Genomic DNA, 24,824 nt, shown 5'->3' on the forward strand with positions numbered 1-24,824 from the left:
GGCTCTTAACCCTGCAAGCAGCCAAAATGCTATACCTGCCCATTCACTTCCTCCCTCAATTCCAATCAGGGCCCCAAACAGTCTATCCAGGTGAGACAACACTTTACCTGTGAATCTGCTGGGGGTCCGCCTATTGTGCCCATTGTGGCCTCGTCCACATTGTCATAGTCATAGTCATACTTTATTGATCCCGGGGGAAATTGGTTTTCGTTACAGTTGCACCATAAATAATAAATAGTAATAGAACCATGAATAGTTAAATAGTAATACGTAAATTATGAAATAAGTCCAGGACCAGCCTATTGGCTCAGGGTGTCTGACCCTCCAAGGGAGGATTTGTAAAGTTTGATCGCCACAGCAGGAAAGACTTCCTATGACGCTCTGTGTTGCATCTCGGTGGAATGAGTCTCTGGCTGAATGTACTCCTGTTCCCACCCAGTACATTATGTAGTGGATGGGAGACATTGTCCAAGGTGGCATGCAACTTGGACAGCATCCTCTTTTCAGACACCACTGTCAGAGAGTCCAGTTCCATCCCCACAACATCACTGGCCTTACGAATGAGTTTGTTGACTCTGTTGGTGTCTGCTACCCTCAGCCTGCTGCCCCAGCACACAACAGCAAACATGATAGCACTGGCCACCACAGACTCGTAGAACATCCTCAACATCGTCCGGCAGATGTTAAAGGACCTCAGTCTCCTCAGGAAATAGAGACGGCTCTGACCCTTCTTGTAGACAGCCTCAGTGTTCTTTGACCAGTCCAGTTTATTGTCAATTCGTATCCCCAGGTATTTGTAATCCTCCACCATGTCCACACTGATCCCCTGGATGGAAACAGGGGTCATCGGTACCTTAGCTCTCCTCAGGTCTACCACCAGCTCCTTAGTCTATTTCACATGAAGCTGCAGATAATTCTGCTCACACCATGGGACAAAGTTTCCTACCGTAGACCTGTACTCTACCTCATCTCCCTTGCTGATGCATCCAACTATGGCAGAGTCACCCGAAAACTTCTGAAGATGACAAGACTCTGTGCAGTAGTTGAAGTCCGAGGTGTAAATGGTGAAGAGAAAGGGAGACAAGACAGTTCCCGTGGAGCCCCAGTGCTGCTGATCACTCTGTCAGACACACAGTGTTGCAAGCACACGTACTGTGGTCTGCCAGTCAGGTAATCAAGAATCCATGATACCAGGGAAGCATCCACCTGCATCGCTGTCAGCTTCTCCCCCAGCAGAGCAGGGCGGATGGTGTTGAACACACTGGAGAAGTCAAAAAACATGACCCTCACAGTGCTCGCTGGCTTGTCCACTTGGGCATAGACACGGTTCAGCAGGAAGACGATGGCATCCTCAACTCCTGGTCGGGGCTGGTAGGCGAACTGGAGGGGATCTAAGTGTGGCCTGACCATAGGCCGGAGCAGCTCCAGGACAAGTTTCTCCAGGGTCTTCATGATGTGGGACGTCAATGCCACTGGTCTGCAGTCATTGGTGAGACCTGTCATAATTTGGGGGACCACTTCATAGAGCACCCCTGCCAGGTACTTTAATTTCCATTCCCATCTGACATGTCGGACCATAGCCTTTTCTCATGCTAAGATGAGGCCATGCTAAGGGTGGAAGAGCAACACCTTATATTCTGCTTGGGTAGCCTCCAACCTGAGGCTTCCAGTAAAAAATGTCCCTCCCCACCCCTCCCCCTTCTTCTGTTCCCCACACTGGCCACTCACCTCTTCTCACCTGCCTATCACCCCCTTGTGAATCCCTTCTTTCCTTTTCTCCTATGATCCACTCTCCTCTTCTATCAGATTCTCCTCCCCTCCCCACCTGGCTTCACCCATCATCTTCCAGCTATCCCTTCCTTTCCAGTCGTGAAGAAGGGTCGCAGTCTGAAACGTAAACTGTTTATTCCCTCCAGCATTTTGTGAGCTGCAATAATAAATGAAATAAGCGATAAATATCGAGTCCTTAGAAGGTTGTGGGATCAGTTCAGTGTTGGAGTGAGTGAAGTTATCCCCTCTGGTTCAAGATGGTCCCCTAATGGTTGAGGGGTAATAACTGTTCCTGAACCCCTCCCCCCCCCATGTGGGACGTGAGGCTCCCGTACCTTCCTCCTGATGGCAGCACGGCCTAAATGGTGGGGGGTCATTGACGATGGAAGCTGCGACAACGCTCCATATAAATGTGCGCAATGGTGGAGAGGGCTTTACCTGTGATGGACTGGGCTGTATCCACTACTTTTTGTAGTTTTGTTTAGTTCAAGGGCATTGGTGTTTCCATACCAGGCCGTGATGCAACCAGTCGGTATACTCGCCAGCGCGCATCTGCAAAAGTTTGTCAAAGTTTTTGATGGCTGACAGGTCATGATTTTGTGAATCTTAATTAACCCCCCCCCCCACCTATCGGAGGCAAGGTTTGTGAAAAGGATGGCGAGGCACTGGAATGGGCATCGGTAAAACTAGTCACGAATCCATCAACCTCCCCGTCCCGAAACCGGAGGGGCAGGGTGGGGCCGGCGCACTGACCAATCAGAAGGCGGAACTGGAAGACTGGCCAATCAGAAGTTGGGGATCGCAGGCAGCCTGTCCAATGAGAGGGCAGCCCGGCAAGGTGCAGAGCTCCGAGTTGGCCGCTCCGGGGACTTGCGCTGAGAGTCGGAAATTGTGCTGTTTGCGCTCTGTTATGAATTAGCCTGGTGGAGGTGAGATGAGCCACCGTCCCTGGGCGAGCAGCGGGTGAAAGTGAGGCCTGGCCTGGCCTGTGGGTCGGCGGCACACGTCGGGCCGAGATAGGTCGAGGGGGATGGGCTGGAGTAGGGAGCGTGGTCCTGCTCCTGCTCCGGGCTGGAGCAGAGAACGGATTTGGGGCTTCACTCTGAATGGTAAAGGGTTGGACATGGGGTGAAATGAGAAGCTGCCATTCGACATGCCTGGGATGTGAAAGGGTTGGGGGCTGTCAATGTTTGCTATGAGGTGGGGGTGCAGTCAGAATCTGGTACTGACCTGATCTGGGATAAGATGCAGTGAAGGTGTATAATAGGTGGGTGGGTGGACTGGAGATTGTACATTCAAAACACTTTTAAAAAAAATATTAAAAACTAAGCATTTAGTTGAGAGTCATATTTTAAATATTACTTAATTTAAACCACAATATGGAAGTCGAATAGCTTGTTTGCCCGAGAGGCATTGTAAATGAAGAACCCTGGTGAGATATTCATCATTTTTTGTGGAAGTGAGATATTTAACTTCTGGCGGATGCAGTACTATCCTGCGAGGATATTACTTACGAGTGGTGCTTTTTTGAACAAAATAATTCGATTGAAAAGCAATTTTACTACGCAAAATCTTCCTAAATGTTTTGCAGGAGGACTCTAATAAAACAATTTACGATGAACTCCATAAGCTTGGTAAAATGAGATGTTTTAATGAGTGACTAAAATCCATAAACTAAAAAGTTAGGATGTGAATTCTGCACTTTAGGACTTTGGTATCTAAAAACAGTGGGGATGACGTTCTGAAGGCAAGACAGTTGTACAGTTAGTGAAGCCACTGCCTCACAGTGCCAGAGACTGAGGTTCAATCCTGACTCTGTGGATTTCGTTTTTTTTTTCCCTGTGACTGCATGGAGTTCTTTGCATTGCAAAGATTGGGGTTCATGCTGTAACACACTGCTTAATTGTGGAACAGTTAAATTTAGGGACAGGAGGAATGCATCTTTTTGAAGGTTAGATCTCTGAAGAAGACTGGAGGGAATTGCATGGAGGTTGGTGGGTTTGGAAAAGAAGCACCACATTTTATAAATTATTACATTGCTTATCTAGGAATCAATGTTGACCAGGAAGTATGTGGTGCTGGATGAATGAATTTGTGTATTTTAGGACACTGGCAGCTGAATTTTGGATGTCTTCAAGTTTATAGAAGCTGGATTGAAAGAAGTCAGTAAGTAAAATATTAAATCTTAAAGTAACAAAAGCATAGTTGAGTTTTAGCTGCAGGGATCAAAGTTCAAAGTAAATTTATTATCAAAGCACATATATGTCACCATGAGATTTAATTTTCTTGCAGGCATACTCAATAAATTCATAATAGAATGACAACCATATGAAAGACCACACCAACTTGGGCATTTAACCAGTGTCTAAAAGACATCAAACTGTACAAATACTAAAAGAAAGAACTAATGGTAATATTAAATAAATAAGCAAAAAATGTCAAGAACACGAGATGAAACGTCCTTGAAAGTGAGTCCATAGACTGTGGGAGCATTTCAATGATGGGGCAAATGAGTTATCCCCTTTGGTTCAAGAGCCTGTCCCTGAACCTGGTGGTGTGAGTCCTGAGGCTCCTGTATCACCTTCCTGATGGTAGCGGCGAGAAGAATGCATGGGTGGTGGGGGTCCCTGAAGATGGATGCTGCTTTCCTGTGACAGTGTTTCTGTAGATGCGCACAATGGTGGGGAGGGCTTTAGTCATGAAGGACTGGGCTGTATCCACTGCTTTTTTTGTAGGATTTTCCATTCAGGGCTGTTTCCATACCAGGCTGTGATACAGCTGGTCAATATACTCTCCACTACACATCCATAGAGGTTTGTCAAAGTTTTAAATGCTGATTCTTCACCAACTCCTAAGGAAGTAGAGGCATTGCCTTGCTTTCTTCCTAATTGCACTTGTGTGCTCGCCCCAGGACAGGACCTCCAAAATAATAACACCCAGGAATTTAAAGTTGCTGACCCTCTCCACCTTCGACCTCTGGTTTCCTCTTCCTGAAGTCTATAGTCAGCTCCCTAGTCTTGTTGACATTGAGTAAGCGGTTGTTATAGCACCACTCAGCCAGAATTTCAGTCTCCCTCCTATATGCTGATACACCACCACCCTTGATTCACCATACAACGCTGGTGTGATCAGCAAACTTGAGTATGACGTTGGAGCTGTGCTTAGCCACATGGTCATAAGTGTAAAGTGAGTAAAACAGGGGACTATGCACACAGCCTTCTGGTGCACCAGTGCTGATGGAGATTATGGAGGAGATGTTGTTGCCAATCTGAACTGACTGGGGTCTTGCAAGTGAGGAAATCCAGGGTCCAATTGCACAAGGAGATATTGAGGCCAAGGTCTTGAAGCCTATTAATTAGTTTTGAGTGGCTGATGGTATTGAATGCTGAAATGTAGCTGATAAAGAGCATCCTGATGTATGCATCTTTGCTGTCCAGATGTTTTAGGGTTGAGTGAAGAGCCAGTGAAATGGCATGTGCCGTGAACCTGTTACTCTGGTAGACAAATTAGAGTGGATCCAAGTGGCTTCTCAGGCAGGAGATGATATGTTTCATCACGGTGGATGTAAGTACTCCTGGATAATAGTCATTGAAGCAGGTTACCACATTCTTCCTTGACACCGGTATAATTGAAGCCTGCTCGAAGCAGATGGGTACATCAGACTGCAGAAGTGCGATGTTAAAAATCTCACTGAACACTCCAGCCAGCTGGTTAGCACGGGTCTTTAGTACTTGGCCGGGATCCCATCTGGGCCAGATGCTTTTCGTGGGTTCACCCTCACACGTCAGCTTCAGAGACCGAAATCACATGATCATTGGGAGGTGTGGGAGTTCATGATGGTTCCTCCATGTTTTGATGGTCACGAGCTCATCTGGAAGCAAAGCCCTATGCTGCTTGACTTACTTTATACGAGGTGATATTATTCATGCCCTGCCCCAACTGTCGAGTATCCTTCATTGATTCAAGTTTAGTCAGGGATTACCACTTTGCTTGTGACTTTTCTGGAGATCGTACCTGGACCGCTTGTAACTTTCTTGGTCTCCAGACTTAAATGTCTCTGATCTGGCCCTCAGCAAGTTTCGGATCTCATGGTTCATCCAGGGCTTCTGATTGAGGAAGACTCTGAATGATTTTGTGGCGACGCACTCATCTACAACTGCTGTAATAAAGTCTGTGACAACCATGGTGTAATCATTCAGATCTACGGATGAGGGCTCGAACACGGCCCAGTCCCCTGATCTGAGGCAATCCCAGAGCTTCTCTGCTTTCTGCGACTACCCCTCTGTTGTCCAAATCTCTGGAGCTTTGCTCTTTAATGTCTGCCTGTACGCAGTTTGGTCCATCCTGTGAGTGGACTATGGGATGTCCTTAGTCTATGGAAATAGATGGCAGGATATGAAGTCAAAACCAAGTTTATTGTCATTGGCAAGAGTACATATCCAGATGTGGGTGCAGTGAAAAACTAACTTGAAGTAGCATCACAGACGCATGGTGACAGACTCAACTTTCACAAGAAAAAGGGAACAAACATGAATTCTGCACAATTTTTGCAAGAAAACACAATTATAATTTTTAACAAGTCCATTGTAGTGCAAAGAGCTGGAGGTGTTGTTATGAGGTAATTGTTAGGGTTGTGTAGGCTCCTCCTGGAGCCGAATGGTTGAAGAGGAGTACCTGTTCCAAAACCGGATGGTATAGGGTTCTGCGTCTCTTGCGTGGACCAGATGGTGATGGTGGGTGTCTTTGGTAGATGTTTCTTTTTCTTGAGGTAGTGCCTCAAGTAGATACTAGCAATGACTGGGAGGGGTGTGCTTGAGATGTATTGGTCTGAGTCCATGGCTCAGCTTCTTGTGTTCCTGCACATTTGAATTGCTTTAAAACACCGTAATGCTATTGATCAGGATACGTAGATCATTTGTAGGAGCTTGTCAGAGTGTTCTGTAACATGATGAACCTACTAAGGAGGTAAAGGTGCCTTCTTTATGCCTCCTCTATATTGACGAGACCCACCGTAAACTGGGTGACTGCTTCATCGAGTACCATCCGGCACAAGTGAGACTTCCTGGTGGCCGAGGACTTTAATTCCAATTCCCATTCCTGTTCCGACGGATCAGTCCGTGGCTGCCTCTTGTGTCAAGGTGAGGTCGCCTTATGTTCCGTCTGCATAGCCTTCAACCTGATGGCATGAATATTGATTCCTCCTTCCGGTAAACAAATTTAAACCCCCCCCCCCCCATTCCCCACTCTGACCTCTTCTCACCTGCCTATTGCTTCCCCTTGCATCCCCTCCTGCTCCCCTTTCTCCAATGGTCCACTCTCCTCTCCTATCAGATTCCTCCTTCTTCAGTCTTTGACTTTTCCCATGCACCTGGTTTCACCGATCACCTTCCAGTTAGCCTCCTTCCCTCCCCACTCCTTTTTTTTATTCTGGCATCTAACCCCCCCCCCCCCACCTTTCTTCTCAGTCTTGAAGAAGGGTCTCGGACAATCTACTCATTTCCATAGATCTGCCTGACCTGCTGAATTCCTCCAGCGTTTTGTGTGTGGTGTTCTCGTTATGTGCTTGGCTCATGAAAGGCCATCTGATACGTTAACATCCAGGAAATTAAAGCTGCAGACCCTCTCTACTGCTGATTTTCCCATCAAGTAGACCGGTGCATGTTTGGCCTCCTGCTCCTTCCTGGAGTCAACAATCATTTCTTTAGTTTTACTGGCCTTGAGAGAGTTGTGGTGTTGCCGCACTCCACTCAACCAGGTGTGCTGTCTCCCTCCTTTATGCCGACTCGCCACCAAACGCAATTTGTCTTACAACAGTGGTGCCACTGGTGAATTTGCGTATGGCATTGGAGATGTTCTTAGCCGCATGCTGTGTGTGTAGGCAGCAGAGCAGGGGTTAAGCCTGCAGCCTTGAGATGCACCTGTGCTGATGAATTGTGAAAGACAAATCTGAATCCAGTAAGGTACCAAGGCTGGATAAAGTTTGAATACAGAGCATAAAACATAACACACTGTAGGCTGTTCAGCCCAATGAGGTTGTGCTGACCTTGTATCCTATTCGAAGATCCATGCCTTTCCTCCTATGTAGCCCTCCACTTTTCATATCGCCCCAGAGAGAAAAACCCCGGCTTGCTCAACCTGTTTTCATAAGGCATGCCCTCTAGTCCTGGTTGCAACCTTTTAAATCTCCTCTGGGCTATCTCTAAAGCTTCCACATTCTTCCTACAATAAGGAGACCAGGACTGAACGCAATATTCCAAACGAGAGAAAATCTGCTGGTGCTGGAAGTCAAAGTAATACACACAAAACGCTGGAGGAACTCAGCAGGCTAGGCAGCATCTATGGAAAAAAGTAAACAGTCGACGTTTCAGGCTGAGACCCTTCGGGCTGAAAAAGAGATTAGAAGTCAGAGTGAGAAGGTGGGAGGAGGAGAGGGAAAGGTATAAGGGTGATAGGTGAAACCGGGAGAAGGGGAGGGGTGAAGTAAAGAGCTGGGAAGTCGACTGGTGAAAGAGGTATAGGGCTGGAGAAGGGGGGATCTGATGGGAGGGGACAGAAGGCCATGGAAGAAAGGGAAGGGAGGAGCACCAGAGGGAGGTGATGGGCGGGGAAGGAGATAAGGTGAGAGAGGGAAATAGGAATGGGGAATGGTGAAGGAAAGGGGACGGGGGGTGGGGGCAGTTACCTGAAGTTTGAGAAATTGATGTTCATGCCATCATTTTGGAGGCTACCCAGGTGGAATATAAGATGTTGTTCGTCCACCTTGAGTATGGCTTCATCGCGATAGAGGAGGCCATAGACTGACATGCTGAAATGGGAAGTGGCCACTGGGAGATTCCGCTTTTTCTGGTGGATGGGGCATATGCGTTCAGCAAAACGATCTTCCAATTTACTTCAGGTCTCACTGATAGACAGGAGGCCACACTGGGTGCACCGGATACAGTAGATGACTGCAACAGATCTCACCTGGAAGGACTGTTTGGGGTCCTGAATGGTAGCGAGGGAGGTGGTGTAGGGGTGGGTGTGGCACTTATTCTGCTCGCAAGGATAATTGCCAGGAGGGAGATCAATGTGGTGGGGGGGGGGAACGAATGGGCAAGGGAGTTGTGTAGGGAGCGATTCCTATTGAAAATGGAAAGTTGTGGGGGGGTTGGAAAGGTTGGTGATGGGATCCTGTAGGAGATGGTGGAAGTTGCGAAGAATTATGAACTGGACAGAGAGGCTGACGGGGTAGTAGATGAGGACAAGAGGAACCTCGTCCCTGGTGGGTTGGATGGATGGAATGGTGGCAGACGTGTGTGAAATGGAAGAGATGCATAGATGAGGGTAGGGTTGATGGTGGAGGAAGGAGCGCCCCTTACTTTGAAGAAGGAAGACATCTCATTAGTTTTGGAATGGAAAACTTCATCCTGAGAGCAATATTCCAAGTGTGGTCTAACCAGGATTTTCTAGAGCTCATGGTTTTTGAACTCCATCCCTGACTAATGAAGGCCAACACACCATATGCCTTTTTAACAACACTATCAACCTGAGCGACAACTGTGAGGGGTGTGGATGTGGGCGTGGACCCCCAAGACCTCTTTGTTCCTTCACACTGCCATTAACCTGTGTCTTGCCTTCAAGTTTGAATATTTCCGAAATGAATCACTTCACACTTTTCCAATCAGCCCAGCTCTACTTCCTGCTTGGCTCACCTGTAAACACTTTTCAAGTAGAATAATCGAGTTGGTGCTATTATTGAGTCATGATGAGACTGTGAATGGTTGTTTTAAGTTTTCCTGCTTTGAGGGTCAAGTTCTGCACAGTCAGCTTCCCAATAATCCATAAAGCTGTAGAAACAGTCATTAATTTTGTCGTCTAGCAATGATACCACTGCATTCACCTGCTTTACAATGTTCAGTTTGGTTGAAGTCACTCAGAGGTTCAAAGGTTCATTTATTATCAAAGTATACAACTCTGATATTCTTCTTCTCCAGATAGCCAAGAAACCAAGAAAAAAAAAGGGCAGCAACACAGTCCCCAAATCCCCCTTGCCTGCCCAAAAAAAAAGCAAAAGATTGGGCAAAGAACAGAGAATATGGTAAACTAAAAGACTGAACAACAAGTCCTTACTGCAAGTCCATATCCATATCTAAAGTGCAGAAAAGCTCGGTAACATTCTTTGGGCACAGAGGCAGGCCACATAGTCTGCCCCCTCTGGTAGCGTAGCAGAGCGATCCCATCAGCAATCAAAAGGCAGGCAGCCTGCGCTCACCTTGTGCATTTGCTGCAATGTTTTGGTCTCCCTCGTTGCTTTAATCGGTGAAATGGAGTTGAGTATCTTGAACATCTTTGTAGCACCTGTAATGGAGTTAGAGGTATTACTGAAGTCCTACAAAAGGTTTAGAGTCTTTTTGCTTATTGTTATCAACACTTATTGGTTTATTACCATTTAAAATACCATCTTTACCTATTCTGCTGCAAATGAAATAACTTCATAGTTTTCTTGTCCATTTCCTCAAGGTTTTCTGCATCCGCTTACCAGATTCTGTATTTTTCTCACAGCTTTCATTCCCACCAAGAACATGAGAAATAGCAGTAGGTTTTGAGTTGCTTATTTATATAATACAGATTTATAACCATAATTGACTATCTTAAGTAAATTTTCCTGAAGTTTAGGCTGATACCATGGCTTTGAAGCACAATAAGGGTGATGGAACTGTTCCAATGAAATCCACTGAATTCTTTGAGAAAGTAAGTTGCTCTTTTTCTTTGTTCTAATGTGCTAAAGAAAATGTTGCTATTTTCCAGCATTATATGTTATGTCATCAAATATTCCATGGGAGCAGGAATTACAAAAAGGGCTAAAGTGGGGCAATCTGTGAATGTTGGAATTGAGTTCGGGGAAGAAAGTTTGATCTTTTCCTAATGGATAGAGACTAGCTGCTGTGGAGACAGTGATAATGAGTGTATGTATGTAAAGTACTGTAAGATAACAGTGAGATACTCTACATATAAAAGTCATAAAGACCATTAGCATTTATCACAAGGCAATTAGAAGATGAAGGAGGGGAAGTGGTGCTTCAGTTATAGAAAGTCAAAGTGAAATTATTATCAAAGTTTGTACATGTTACCAGGTACCACCTTGAGATTTATTTCCAAAGTTTCAAGTAAATTTGTCATCAAAGTACATACGTGTCACGATACGCAACCCCAAGGTTCACTTTTTGTTGTCATACTCAATAAATCCATAATAGAATAATAATCATAACAGAATAAATGAGTGACTGCACCAACCAGCGTGCAACAGACAAAAAACAGTACAAATACTAAAGGAAATAAATAATAAATAAATATTGAGAACATGAGATGAAGAGTCTTTGAAAGTGAGTCCATTGGTTGTGGGAATGTTTCAGTGGTGGGACGAGTGAAGTTATCCCCTTTGGTTCAAGAGCCTGAACCAAAAACTCTTCCTGAATCTGGTGGTGAGAGTCCTGAGGCTTCTGGTGCCAGCAACGAGAAGAGAGCATGACCTGGGTGGTGGGGGTCTCCGATGATGGATGCTGCTCTCCTGTGACAACACACTCCGTGTTGATGTGTTCAGTGGCGGGTAAGGCTTTGCCCATGATGAACTGGGCCAGATTCACTACTTTTTGTAGGACTTTCCGTTCAAGGGCATTGGTGTTTCCGTACCAGGCTGTGATGCAGCCAGTCAATATGCTCTCCACTGCACCTCCCTAGAATTTTGCCAAAGTTTTAGATGCCAAATCTTTGCAAACTCCTAAATAAGTAGAGGCGCTGCTGTGCTTTTTTTGTAATTGCACTTAGATAATTGCCTTGAAGGAAATATTAGCTTCAAAAAACATGCAGAATAGTGTATAAAGGTTTGACAGTTAAATACTGATGACAAGTTACACAGAGCTGTTTTGCATTTCTTTCCATTTAACTGCTAACCTCACTAGGATTTCAAAATGCTTTCCTTCTTACTGACCAACATGACATATGTTGGGAGATGAAGTTACAAGTACTATTCCATTTTGAATTTGGATCAAGGGATAACGCATTTGATTTGAGGTATTCTTTCTATGTAAATATTGATCATGCCAATTTGGGAGATGGTATTTCATCAGTTTTTTTTTTACATGGCACAAGTATTGTAGTTCAGTAGCAGCCGTCACTGAGGCTTTTTCAAGGAGCTGAAATAATTTGGCTGAATCTGTTCAGAAATGTCCTTTAATATGATTCTTTGCATTGTTTTTGAAGGGACTCCTCAAAGGCACACAAGAGAAACGCAACACATCCTCTTAACAAAGGACATTTTCTAATCTTGTAATACTGCAAACAAACTGTTAATCTTTAAAGACTAAATCTCTTTTCTTTTCCTCAGGTGAATTACAGAGGCGTGCTGTCCTCTGAAGGCATCAGTCTCCTCTTGGGGAATACTCGCCCATTCGTAGGCCGCTGCTGCTATGTCTGTGCACCCCAAAGCTGGGTAATAGAAATGTGTATGCTCACAGGGTACTGCAGTTCATTCTAGGGATAGCATTTTGAACTCCTTGGTCTTCGGTAGATTGTGTGGTGCAGAGATATTTAAGATGGGCGTGCTTAGTGTTGGGGGGTGGTTGGTGAATTAGGATTATGATTAGCAGGGCGAGAGCAGATAGTGAGCTGGGAATCATGGTATCGGCTAGAACAACTAATTCTGACCAATATCAAAGATAATGAAATGACCTTAATAAAAGTTGCACTATTAGAAATGTAGAAAACCTACAGCACAGTACAGGCCCTTCGGCCCACAAAGCTGTGTGGAACATGTCCTTACCCTTAGAACTACCTAGGCTTACCCATAGCCCTCTTTTTTCTCTAAGCTCCATGTATACATCCAGGCATCTCTTAAAAGACCCTACTGTTTCCACCTCCACCACTGTCGCCAGCAGCCCATTCCACGCACTCACCACTCTCTGCGTTTTTAAAAAAAAACTTACCCCTGACATCTCCTCTGTACCTACTTCCAAGCACCTTAAAAATATGCCTTCTCGTGCTAGCGATTTCAGCCCTGGGGAAAAAGCCTCTGACTGTCCACACGACCACAGGGCCATTAGACAGCGGTTGGCACAGAATGCCCTGCACAGACACTGCAGGAGAAGGACGTGATGGACACAGTGGGGTGGTTCCCTGAGCAGACCGTCCAGTTCATCTGGCAAATTGCCTCATTGCCAGACCTCACCAACAGGCACAAAGACCTCGCCTGGCTGGCGGTGAGAGGGGCCCTCCCAGTCAGATCCCTCCCGTACGCCCGGAACGTCATCTCCACACCCCACCGCCCACGGGAGGGCTGCAGTGAGGAGGAGTTGGTGACTCACCTCTTTGCATACTGCGAGTTCGCAGAGAAGGTGTGGAGGAGGATGGAAGGGACGGTGTCAAGATTCATACCCAGCAGCTGCGTTACCAAGGACTCCGTGATCTACGGGCTGTTCCCAGGGACGCACATGGAGACAAACATCCGGTGTTGCTGGCAGATCATCAATTCGGTGAAAGATGCGCTTTGGTCGCCCCGAAACTTGGTGGTCTACCAGCACATGGAGATGCCCGTGACTGAATGCTGCCTGCTGGCATATTCTCACCTGCAGGAGTATGTGCTGGGGGACGCACTCAAGCTTGGTGCGGCCACCGCGAAGGCCCGGTGGGGAAGGACCACAGTTTAAGGTTTGTCACCCGTGGGAGTGGGAGGGGTCGGGTGGGTAGGAGAATAACCCCTCATCAGCAGTGTGGATAGATGAATCAACATGGTGCCCCAGGAGTGGCTGGAATTGTGTAGGCCGTTAAAGAACTTTGGTAAAGGAATTAGAGTCAACGCCTGGTTTTTTATTGTTTTATTGTTAATAATTTTTTATTTGAAATAAATCTTAATTCTTGACTAAGGTTTGAGAGTCAATGAACAAACGATTTATTGTAAACATCTTTCATTTGAATATGGGCTGAGAGTCAACACATAATTTTATTGTAAATAACTTTATTTATTGAATAAGGACTCAGAGTCAACGAATTTTTTTTCTATGTAAATAACTTTATTTTGTAATATTCCTGAATAAAGTATTTTTGGAGGGGAAAAAACTATAGCTCTTGCAGCTTCTTTTTCTTCATATCCTATACTAAAGTTCCCTTATCATTTCAGGGCATGCTGTTCCATAATTACTTGGCCTTGTTGGGATTTCGAAATGCTATCCTTGTCACCGAGAAAGAAACACGGTATGTTGATAAATGATGTTACAGACAATTTGCTGTTTTTGTCTTTAGCAGCAATATAACCAGTGACGTATGGAACAAAAGGAAAATGGGTGAGAAATTTAGTTTTGAACGTGCCACCTCACCGAGCTTCTGCTGATTTCTGTGTGGCTTGCAGTGTGTGCCTCATGAATTTTACCCAGAGTCAGTTCCAGGATTAGACTGTGAAAATCATGGTTACTTGACACGTGTAGTTCTCGTATTTGTATAACGCTGGCATTGTATCGCATGATCTCTGGCCATCTTCATTGCACAAGTAGTCTGCACTAATACGAGGTGTCCTCTCCATAGTGCTAAGCTCTAGGATGGTGGATAAGTGTTGCTGCTGATGTCCAAAAATATAATGCAAGTCTGCCTTCGGGGAGTTCTTTTGGTAGGTTGGTATAATTTCATTTCAATAATAGATTATATGAACTGCTGAGTAACTGAGCAGTGAAGCCAATGCTGGTAATTAAAGCTTGTTTTTGACAGTTTACTGGTGCTTATTCACCACTGTGAGTTGGACGCATGTGGCATTTTGTCAACGTGCTACAGATTTCTTAACTTGGTGCACGATGGGAAAGAGTAGTGAGCAGATAATACCGTTCTCTGTAAAATGAAGGATTGCGTAGAATGGACGACGCAACTTTGCTATCTTGCAATGATGAATCAAGCAGAATGAATTGGGGTCTTCAGCTCAAGATACTTGTATCCTAATGCTGACCATGCCAATATTGATAGTTACGTTTTATATCATTGCATGATTCTCTGTGTGTTTTAACCAGGCTCTTCCTTCCCAAGCTGAAGATTGATAGGAATTATAGTGAGACAGCAGGGAAGCAGTCTCCTCGGCTGTCAGGTCCCAGCCAACCAACAACTGCCCATGTTGTATTAATCCAATTTCTTAAAAGATCCTCCATGTTCTCTTTAGCTCTCTTCTCCCCCCCCCCACCCCCCGATTCTGCCCATGTTACTCTAATCCTATGTTAATCCCAATTTTTAAAAAAATTTCATCCATATTCTCTTTAGCTCTCCTCCTCCACCCTCGGAACCTGCCCATCTTACACTAATCCTACATTAATCCCAATTTGTTTTTTATTTTCCCCTCATCCTCCCCAACTCTTCCCTCCAGGTTCCCACCTATATTCACCTTTACACTTGGGGGGGAGGGGGTTAATTTATTGTGGCCGGTTAACCTACTAACTCATGGGCCGCTGGCATGTCGGAAGAAACAGGAGCAACGGAGAAAGCCCACGCAAACAGACAGACAGCCGCCTGAGGTCGGGATTGAACCCCCATCTCTGCTGCTGTCTCAGCTGCCCGTCATTCCACTGGGAATTGAATTGAATTTACTTAAACCTTACATCCGTCCCACAAAGTGAGGGAGTAAAAATCTTTGCGTTATGACTCTTGCAATGTCCAGCTTTGTGAATTTAAAAGTCTAGTGGCTTGTAGAACGAAGCCGTCCCGTAGCCTGTTGGTCCTGGCTTTAGTGCTGTGGTAGTGTTAGCCAGACAGAAGCAGCTGAAGCAGTTTATGGCTGGGGTGACTGGTGTCCCCGGTGATCTTCCGGGCACTCTTTACGCAGATGTCGCTGTTAACGCCCCCCGTGGAGGGAAGTTCCCATCCACAGGTGTGCAGGGCTGTCTGTACCACTGTCAAGGTTGGTGCAGTTCCCGTACCCAGTCAGGACGCTGTCAGTGGTGCCCCTGTAGAAGGTCTTGAGGATTTGGGGGCTCGTGCCGAACTTCTTCAGTCGCCTGAGGTGGAAGGGATGCTGTTGTGCTTTATTTTTTTGTCACATTCCCAGTGTGTATGGATCTTCAGTGATGTGTGTACTGAGGGACTTGAAACTATTCACCCTCTCAACCGCAGTCCCATTGATGTTGATGGGGCAAATCTGTCTCCGTTCCTCCTGTCATCCACAATCAGCTCTTTTGTTTTTCAGTCATTGAGTGATGCTATAAAGTAGTGTTTCTGCAGGTACCGAGGCTGGCTAGCTCATCATCTCTGCCACATCCTGTTTGTTGCTAAGTGTACAGTTTATCCAGATGCACCTCTTCTGGAGCACAGAATTAACAGCGCCAGGTGAGAGCTGGTGGTACACAGAATATTGTTCAATGATCTGGTGTGTCATGTCTGCATCTTGAATCTGATAAATACAGTAAAGCAATTGATACTTTTTGTCCAGAATGCAGGAGGCTGCGAAGAACGTATCTGACACGGCTGTATCTGATCAGAAATCACCTTGTAATGTGAAGAATGTGATCACAATCTTGCATCAGATCCAGGCTACGATCTCACCCCTCGTACTCAGGTACAGTAGGAGTTTTTGACAATATATTGTCTAAGGTATACCATTCGATGAAACGGTGTAGTACTGCTGCTCGAAACGTGCCTGAGACGATGTGTTCCTTGCTGTGCTCGCATTTGGACCTGTGTGAACCAGAGTGGAAGTGGAGACTCTCAAAGCAAACGGGGTATGGGTTTGTTGTCGAATCACCCTGTACAGGGGCGGACTCTGCAACAACCGTGTCCATTGTACATCAGTGCTTTTCCGTACCAACCCCACATACCAGCGCACGGCCTTCTGTGCATTGGTAATTCAAGTGCTTGTCCAGATACTGAGATATTGTGAGGGTAACTGCCTCCACCACCCACTCACGAAGTGTGTTCTGCATTCCACCAACTGTCTGAAAGCAAGAGCTTTTCCTTAACTCCTCTCAATGTTGTATCTTGTAACCTAAGCTTTTGAGTTTCGGATATTTTGGCTATGGGGATGCTCTTTTTTATGTCCTAGATAATTTAATAGACTTCTTTAGAGTCCTCAGCTTTCTCTGCTTTAAAGGGAAAAAAACCCATTCCGTGTAAGCTCTGATCATGACAACTCTCCATCCTGGGCAATGTTCTGATGAATATACTCTGCTCCATCTCCAGTGCAGTAATGTTGTCCCTATAGTGGGGCCTTCAGAATTGTGTACAGTGCTCCAGCATTTTCCCAATTAGTGTTTTATAAAGTTGTACTAAAACTTCCTTGCTCCTGTGTTCTACCCCAGCTCAAGAGGACAGATGTGCAATGTGCTGCCTGCAGCTTATTTACCTCTGCTGCTGTTTGATTATTTATTTAGAGAGACAGCACGGTAACAAGTCCTTCCAGCCCAATGGGCCCACACCACCCAATTAAACCCATGTGACCAATTAACCTACTAACCTGTACTTTGGAATTTTGGAGGAAACCAGCGCACCCGGAGGAAACCCACGCAGCCATGGGGAGAATGTACAAACTTCTTACGGACAGCGGTGAAACTGAACCTGGGTAGCTGGCACTGTAGTAGCATAGCACTGTCTACACTACACTACGTCACTGTATGTATCTTTAGAGATCCCCGTGCTTGTACACCAAAATCCCTCAGTACTTTCTTGGGCCCTTCCATTTGTTGTCTAATTCCTATTCTCATTTGTTCTCCCCAAAGTGCTTCACTTCGCACTTGTGTGATTTAAATTCCATTTACCATTGTTTTGCTCATGTTATTATCTGGCCAATATCACCCTGTAGCTCCTGACTAGCCTCACTTTCAAAAACACTTTTCATGTCATTTTCAAACTTTCTGATCATGCCTTCTGCATTCATATACGGTTTTACAATTTATAAAAGAAGTAGGAAAGGTCCCAACACTGGTATCTGGGCTACATCACTGGTCACAGTATTCCAGTGCCAGTGTCACCTGCATCTGCTGCCTTTTTATTGTCATGTCAACACTGGATCCAGTTTATATCTCGAATTTGCCCCAGTGGGCAATATGCGGCAGCTCATAAAACTACTAGATAAGCTGTATTTCTTCTGAAATGTTATCGTTGCAATTTCCTTTAAAAGAATGCACTTTTGAAATGTCTAAATGCCCCAGCGATTTTACGATCTCCTGAAAGGCTAGGTGAACTTGACTCTCAGGAATTCAGATATGGCAGCTGGAAGCGGACGGAATTGCTGGAAGTGAAGGCGCCCCAGTGCAGACTTCACGCCAGGCTGAAGCGCTGGGGATAGTGACCCCTGCTCCCTACCCTACTCCTTGCCATTTAGGGTCACCAGAGTGCAAGGTAGGTGACCCAATGGCAAGATTGCTGTGTTGGCAGAAAATGGGAGATTGCTGTGTTCTGTTGCACTGAGGGGTCCTCAATCCACCAGAAAGGGCAGAGGCAGCAGCACCCGCTTCGTCGTGGTGCTCAGATGTAGTTCTCTTGTCTCGCTCCTGTTCTCCCGACCTGGAGCATCTAATGGTTAAGTGTTGGCCATTCTTCTTACTGAGAGAGTTTGCCGCTGCGATCCTGACTCCAGTTTACGTACTGCCCAAGGCAGATGTTAAGCAAGCACTTGATGTACTGAGAGCCCTGATTAATCCTGCCCTGACACCTTTCACATCTTTGCTGGAGACCACAGTCAGGCTAGCTTGAAGAAATGTCTGCCCAGCTACCATCCATACATCACCTGTAGCACCAGAGGGCCCAACGCAGTCGACCACTGCCTCACCACCTTCAAGAATGCCTACCGTTCCATAGACAGTATTTTGGGAGCACTGCTCACCTAGTCCTCCTCCACCTGCATACAAGCAGAGAATAAAGAGCAAGGCAGGAGAGTTAAGGACTTCAAACAGTGGCCATGGAAGATGGAGGAGTGCCTACAGGATCATTTCAAGTCAGTGGACTGCGACCATGCTCAGAGACTCATTAGAGGAACTGAATAAATATGCCACAGTTGTCCTGGACGCTCACGAGTGAGTGTGTGTTCTCAAAATCTTTCAAAGCCTTCCCCAACCAGAGGCCCGAGATGAACCAAGCGATCCGTCGTCTGCTGAAGGTCAGATTGCTGGTTCTCAAGACCGGCAACGCACAAGGCCCAGGTATGACGTCTGGAAAGCCGTCTGGCATGTGAAGTGGCAGTCATGGACCAGACTTGAATTACAAGAGGATGCTTGACACCTGCGGCAGGGCTTCAATGCCATCGTCTCCCGCAAGGCCGAGCCAAGCAATGTAAGTAATAAGGTTTTGCTCCCAGGTGAGCGCAGCGCCTGTGACCGATAGAATGTGGAGATACCTCCACAATCCTCATCAGCCCCTGATGACCCTGTGTTTTCAGTCTCTGAGGCTGACATATGAGCATTCTTCAAGAAGATAAACCACAGAAACCATCTGACCCGGACTGTGTATCTGGATAAGTACTGAAGGTCTGTGTTGGTCAACTGGCTGGACGTCATCAACCACTGACATCTTCAACCTTTCGCTTTGGCATTCTGAGGTACCCGCCTGCTTCAAGAGGGCTTGAATCATACCGGTGTCCAAGGACCATGCGGTAACGTGCTTCAATGACTATTGTCCAGTAGCACTTGAATCCATTGTGATGAAGTTTTTTTGAGATTGGTCACGAAGCATATCAACTTCTGCCTGAGGAGTGACCTGGATTTGCTCCAATCTGCCTGCCGCCAAAGTAGGTCAGCAGCAGTTGCCATTTCATTGGCTCTTCACTCAACTCTGTAACATCTGGAGAATGAAGGTGCATACATCAGGATGATCTTCATTGAACACTATCATCCCCTTCAAACTAATCACTAAGTCCTTGACCTCTGTACCTCCTTGTGTAACTGAATCCTCTATTTCAGGGGTCCCCAACCTTTTTTGCACCGCGGACCAGTTTAATATTGACAATATTCTTGCGGACTGGCCGACCGGGGTCGGGGGTGGTGTTCAAGTAGGGTTGAACTCACCTCAACATGTCTTTTACAGTTAGAGTTGCCAACTTTCTCACTCCCAAATAAGGGACAAAAGTAGCAGTCAAATCCTGCCGATGGGTTCCAGCCCGAAACGTCGAACGTACCTCTTCCTATAGATGTTGCCTGGCCTGCTGCGTTCACCAGCATTTTTTTGTGTGTGTTGACAGGACACTTGTGTTTACCCCGAGAAAGACTACCATGACCATGAAGCCTTGCGTGGGCACCTGTGTGCGCATGCGTGACATGCGCATGTGCGTACGTGCTGATTTTTTTTCCACAAATCAGTTTTGGCTTAATCTTCCCGCTACACTGTACATACATTATTTCTACTTTATATAGGCTGTGTATTTATCATATCATTCCTGCTTTTACTACATGTTAGAGTTATTTTAGGTTTTATGTGTTATTTGGTATGATTTGGTAGGTTATTTTTTGGGTCTGGGAACGCACAAAAATTTTTCCCATATAAATTAATAGTAATTGCTTCTTCGCTTTACACCATTTCAGCACGAAAGGTTTCATAGGAACGCTCTACCTTAGCGGGGGAAATACAGGACAAGGGCGGTCCCGTATGGGACAAACCAATTTAGCCCAATATACAGGATGTCCTGGCAAATAAGGGACAGTTGGCAACCCTCTGTTCAAGTTCAACAGTGCGTGACAGGGAATGAGGAAAGGTGCAGCTGACTCGTGTCGTTTCCTCGCGGCCCGGTAGCACATGCTTTGCGGCCCAGTGGTTGGGGACCACTGCTCTGTTTCCTCACTTGTAGACCCCAGTGAGTTTGGTTTGGCAACAACATCTCCTCCACGATCTCCATCAGCACAGGGGCACTATAGTGCCGTGAGCTTCGCTCCCTGCTCCACTCGCTTTATACCTATGACTGTGAGGCTAAGCACAGATCCAGTGCCATATTTAAGTTAGTTGAATCAAAGGTGGTGACGAATTGGCATTGTTTGTGAAAAGCTGGGGGTGTTCTTACAGTGAAAGTGTTAACCCTGTGTTGTTGATCTTGTAACTATAGCACATTTTGTGTCTTGTATGCATGGTACAAATCTGCATGCCATCTACCACAGGTTTTAATTGCTGCCAGAGTAAATTGAAAGGACAATCAGTGGTCCAAATAGTCAATTTCCAAATAAACCGGAGTCCAGTTGAGACTAGAGCCGTAAACTGCCACAGATGTTAATTTTGAGTGCTTTGCTCTTCACAGGATAACCAGCTGGGTGTTGCTGAAAGTATTTAATTGGGTTTTTGTAAATCTGCAAGTTCATCGAGGGCAAATTGAGATGCTACGGAAAGCAAGAGAAGAGGTAAGGTGTTGACTGTCTGTTAGGAAAACTGTAGAAGAATAGTTTTTCTGTTTAAGGTTTAAAAGATGTGCCGTTTCTGAAAGGTGCGTACAGCGCCATTTCCTTGTGACAGTCCAGCTTTTGCCGCAGTTCCCATTGCCGGCTGATGCTTAGTTTGGTTGCCTTGTAGATGTGTGCAAGTAATTCATCGGTGGATTACCTAACCCTGTAGCCAACTCCTGCAGATGCACACAGCTTTGCACTGTTAAATATTTACAGTTACTTAATGGAAATATTCTGGAACAAAGTAACCCATTGGATTCATAAGACTGGTTCTTTCAAACAGAACTGATTGAAATGTCTTAGGATTGTAAATGTTAGTCCATATAATAAAGCAAATGTTCTTGTTAGCTATGGCCCTATTTAAATATTATTGCAGTGACGTTAGTGTGTGTGTTCAGATTGAGTTTAAAATGTAGCAAGTAATAATGCATAGAATTATTTGTGTAATAAATATGGTGGACTATGTTTGTATTTTTGGCAGTATGATGGTCCATTCATCTTCTTCCCTGTACGCAAATCTCGACTGGATTACCTACTGGTTACCTTTGTCCTTTTCTGCCACAGTATCAGAGTCCCATACATTGCTTGTGGGGAAGACGTCCAGCTTCCATTTTTCAGGTGACATTACTTAAGTCCTCAAGCTATTAGTAAGGATTGGGAATACGTTGTACCGAAAAGCAAAATATTTAGCTCTCGGACTTGAGAATCTTGTGTATTATTGTGACATGTATGGCCAAACTTTTGCATGCCACTCTGTGTGTGTGTGTGTGTGTGTGTGTGTATATATATATATATAATAATATGTGTGTGTGTATAAATCATGCTAATCTGCAGCTCTCTGTGTAATTACTGTGTGAATAGAGATACTGTTTTGTGTCCTGCCTGCTGTTGCTTCATTCTTCATTGAATTTACTTATATTGACAAAATGACAACTAGGAATTTCGTTGTTTGAATGTCATCCACTGGGACATATTTGTCACATGTCTATCTCTGATCTAAAAGTAATACTTATCCTCTGTTTGTTGATGCTGGGACTACTGGGCCCTTCTAGATTCTAACGTTTTTCTGCTATGCTGGTATGAAATAGTTCGCTAGTTGTTGCTTGGTTTAGATCATCCAATTAACTAGTCAGCACAGTTGATGCTAGGGAGAAAGTTACGTCCTGACCTCATTTCTTCATCAGATCAAAATCTGGTCACCGTATAAACAGGAGATAAGGTTGAAAAGTTATTTTTAAAGCTAAACAAAGCTCGTTCATGCAACTAGCATAAATGCTAGACTTCTTTGGTACTTCTTTCTTCTTCCCAAGTCCTATGTAACCTACCACCCAAAGAATTATAAACAAGAGAAAATCTGCAGATGCTGTAAATCAAAGTAATACACACAAAATGCCTGAGGAACTCAGCAGGCCAAGCAGCATCTATGGAAAGGAGTAAACAGTCAATGTTTCGGGTCTCGGCCCAAAACGTTGGCTGTTTAATCTTTTCCATAGATGCTGCCTGGCCTGCTGAGTTCCTCGGGCATTTTGTGTGTGTACCCAAAGAATTGTGTTTGCTGCGTTTCAGCAATGCAGGAACGTACTTCGAACATGTCCGGTCTTATTTCATTGTGAGCAGCCGGGGAGCAGAGGTCACATTTTCAGAGTCTGAATCAGCTGCTCGCTCGAGCGGCCTCCTTCATAGCGCCCCAGAAGGCGCCACATTTTTCTGGTGAATGTCTTGGGGCAATGCCCGAAGCTTGTGAATGTGGCAACAGCTGTGCAAGAAGTATCACAAAATACTTTTCGAAGGTGACCCTGTATGGATATATGATGCTCTTTGTTTTGGTTCTTTTCAATTGGTCAGGACTCTGCTGCGGAGATTGGGAGGAATCTTCACTTCACCGGTACCACACGGAACTAAGATAACTCCTGGGAAGAATTTGTATAAGACGGTCTTAAATTTGGTTAGTCAAAGCGTTGTCTTGATTTTTGTATTGTCACACTTCATAAAGAAAAATCTGTATTACTTGCATCTTATATCAGAGCCAACTTTAGTTCAAACAACACAAGATATGAACTTAAGGCCGATTTATACTTCTGCGTCAAATCTACGCCATAAGTACGGCGTAGCCGTGTACCCTACGCTGTAGCCTACCGCGCACCTCTCCCAAGAATGTAACTATGCGTCGCGGCGATGCAGTCTGCAACAACTGTGATTGGTCTGCTTGGTAGCATCGCATTTCCTCCTACGCTGCAATAGCTTCCCATTGGGCGACTGAAGGGCAGGGAAGGAAATCTGGCTGCAATGCTTTCCATAAAGCTTTACAGACCTCCGAAATTATGGAGGACCCTGTGCTTGACATCAGTTTGTAGCTAGCTGCTACAGCCTGTTGACTTCCACCTGAAGCTAAAACTCGAATGGTGATTGCCAATCTCTGAGTATACTGTGCGTACACTGATGCGAAATAAATGGCTGGAGATGATGAACCAAATCGTCAAATCTACCTGCCGACATCCGAAAATATTTGAAATGCATTTCCTCGTCCATGTCTCTCAGTGGCCGGACAAGCACAGAAAATTCACCCTCCTTCAGTTTCAACACGAAGAAACTCAACACAGTGGCATAGGAACCCCACCGCCAACTAGCGTTTTGGCGGTGAATTGCAGAGCGACGCAGACACGCCAACGCACAAGTATAAATGCTCACAACGGCGTAGGCTACTGCGCAGAAGTATAAATCAGCCTTCAGTTGGCACTTTCAGTAGCTAGAAAACTAAACACTCTAAAATTCAAGTGATCAGGAAAAAGTCTCATTGTGAGAATTAGATAGCCTTGACCTCTTTCACGCTGCCCCACCGCTTTATTATATAATGTAACTTCAACTAGTCAATGCCAAATGAATGTTTTCTACTTGAAGTGACATGGAGATTTCTTACTGGAGTACTTTCCAGCATTTTGAATGACTTTGGTCTATAGAAAGTGTTTAATAAGTACTGTGGTTTTATAGCAGTTTCCAACGTATGAGTTGTTGCCAAGAATGTTTCTATAAAGTTTGCTTCTCTGTTACTTTTCAGTAAGAGTCAGGCCTTAGAGCTGCACAAAAAAAGTTTGGGAAGGGGTTGTAGTTTGTTTAAAGAAGAGAGGAATTTGGACTTAAACAGATGAAACCTCAAGAATTTGGTTGAGATAAATTCCTCTGATGGCTTCTCAGTTTAACATGCAAACATACCTAATTAGTTCTCTCACCCCCACACAGCTAACAATACAAGCACACCCTGTTAACTGTGAACACTATGCTATTGAAGTCCAGAAGCTAGACAAGCACAAACTTCCTTCCTCTAAAGTTGAACACACATGGCACAGATGGATCTATTGACCCATTCCTGAAACGCTTAAAAACCAGACATTACCACGTTTTCTTAGTCTTGTAACTGAGAAATACTGAACAAAATCCACAGTTGAATCAAAACCCTCAGCCAGAAAATCAACCAGACCAGCCACGTAAATACTGTTTGCTGGGAACCCTCGGAGGGTTTGTAAACTTAAGAAAAACGGGTAGTATTTTTAGCTGAGCTGCATCATCTATTCATCACTGTAATTGATACCAGTTTTGATCATTTGTGTAATTTTCTTCCCCTTATTTGGAGTGGAGTTGGATAGATGGGGAAAAAGTGCCGAAAATTCGAGCATATGCAAAATAAACATTAGAATTGCAGCT

The 24,824-nt window shown here is 45.1% G+C and overlaps 1 protein-coding gene across 3 annotated transcripts in view; it reads left to right on the forward strand.

The window, feature by feature from the left end:
- The first annotated feature begins 2,596 nt into the window (after positions 1 to 2,596).
- Positions 2,597 to 24,824, forward strand: part of gpat2 (glycerol-3-phosphate acyltransferase 2, mitochondrial) — a 55,721-nt gene continuing 33,493 nt past the window's right edge. Inside the window, exons 1-10 of one of the 3 annotated variants that reach the window (XM_063055279.1) lie at positions 2,597 to 2,699; positions 3,876 to 3,936; positions 10,421 to 10,500; positions 12,134 to 12,238; positions 13,922 to 13,995; positions 15,994 to 16,098; positions 16,202 to 16,327; positions 20,984 to 21,083; positions 21,607 to 21,743; positions 22,971 to 23,070. In XM_063055279.1, coding sequence (XP_062911349.1) covers positions 10,435 to 10,500; positions 12,134 to 12,238; positions 13,922 to 13,995; positions 15,994 to 16,098; positions 16,202 to 16,327; positions 20,984 to 21,083; positions 21,607 to 21,743; positions 22,971 to 23,070 — 813 coding nt within the window. In that variant the 5' untranslated portion in view covers positions 2,597 to 2,699; positions 3,876 to 3,936; positions 10,421 to 10,434. The remainder of the gene's footprint in view (positions 2,700 to 3,875; positions 3,937 to 10,420; positions 10,501 to 12,133; positions 12,239 to 13,921; positions 13,996 to 15,993; positions 16,099 to 16,201; positions 16,328 to 20,983; positions 21,084 to 21,606; positions 21,744 to 22,970; positions 23,071 to 24,824) is intronic. The other 2 variants (XM_063055280.1, XM_063055281.1) reach the window with 2 other exon arrangements.

Source organism: Mobula hypostoma, chromosome 8 (assembly GCF_963921235.1).
Source record: "Mobula hypostoma chromosome 8, sMobHyp1.1, whole genome shotgun sequence".
Lineage (NCBI taxonomy): Eukaryota > Metazoa > Chordata > Chondrichthyes > Myliobatiformes > Myliobatidae > Mobula > Mobula hypostoma.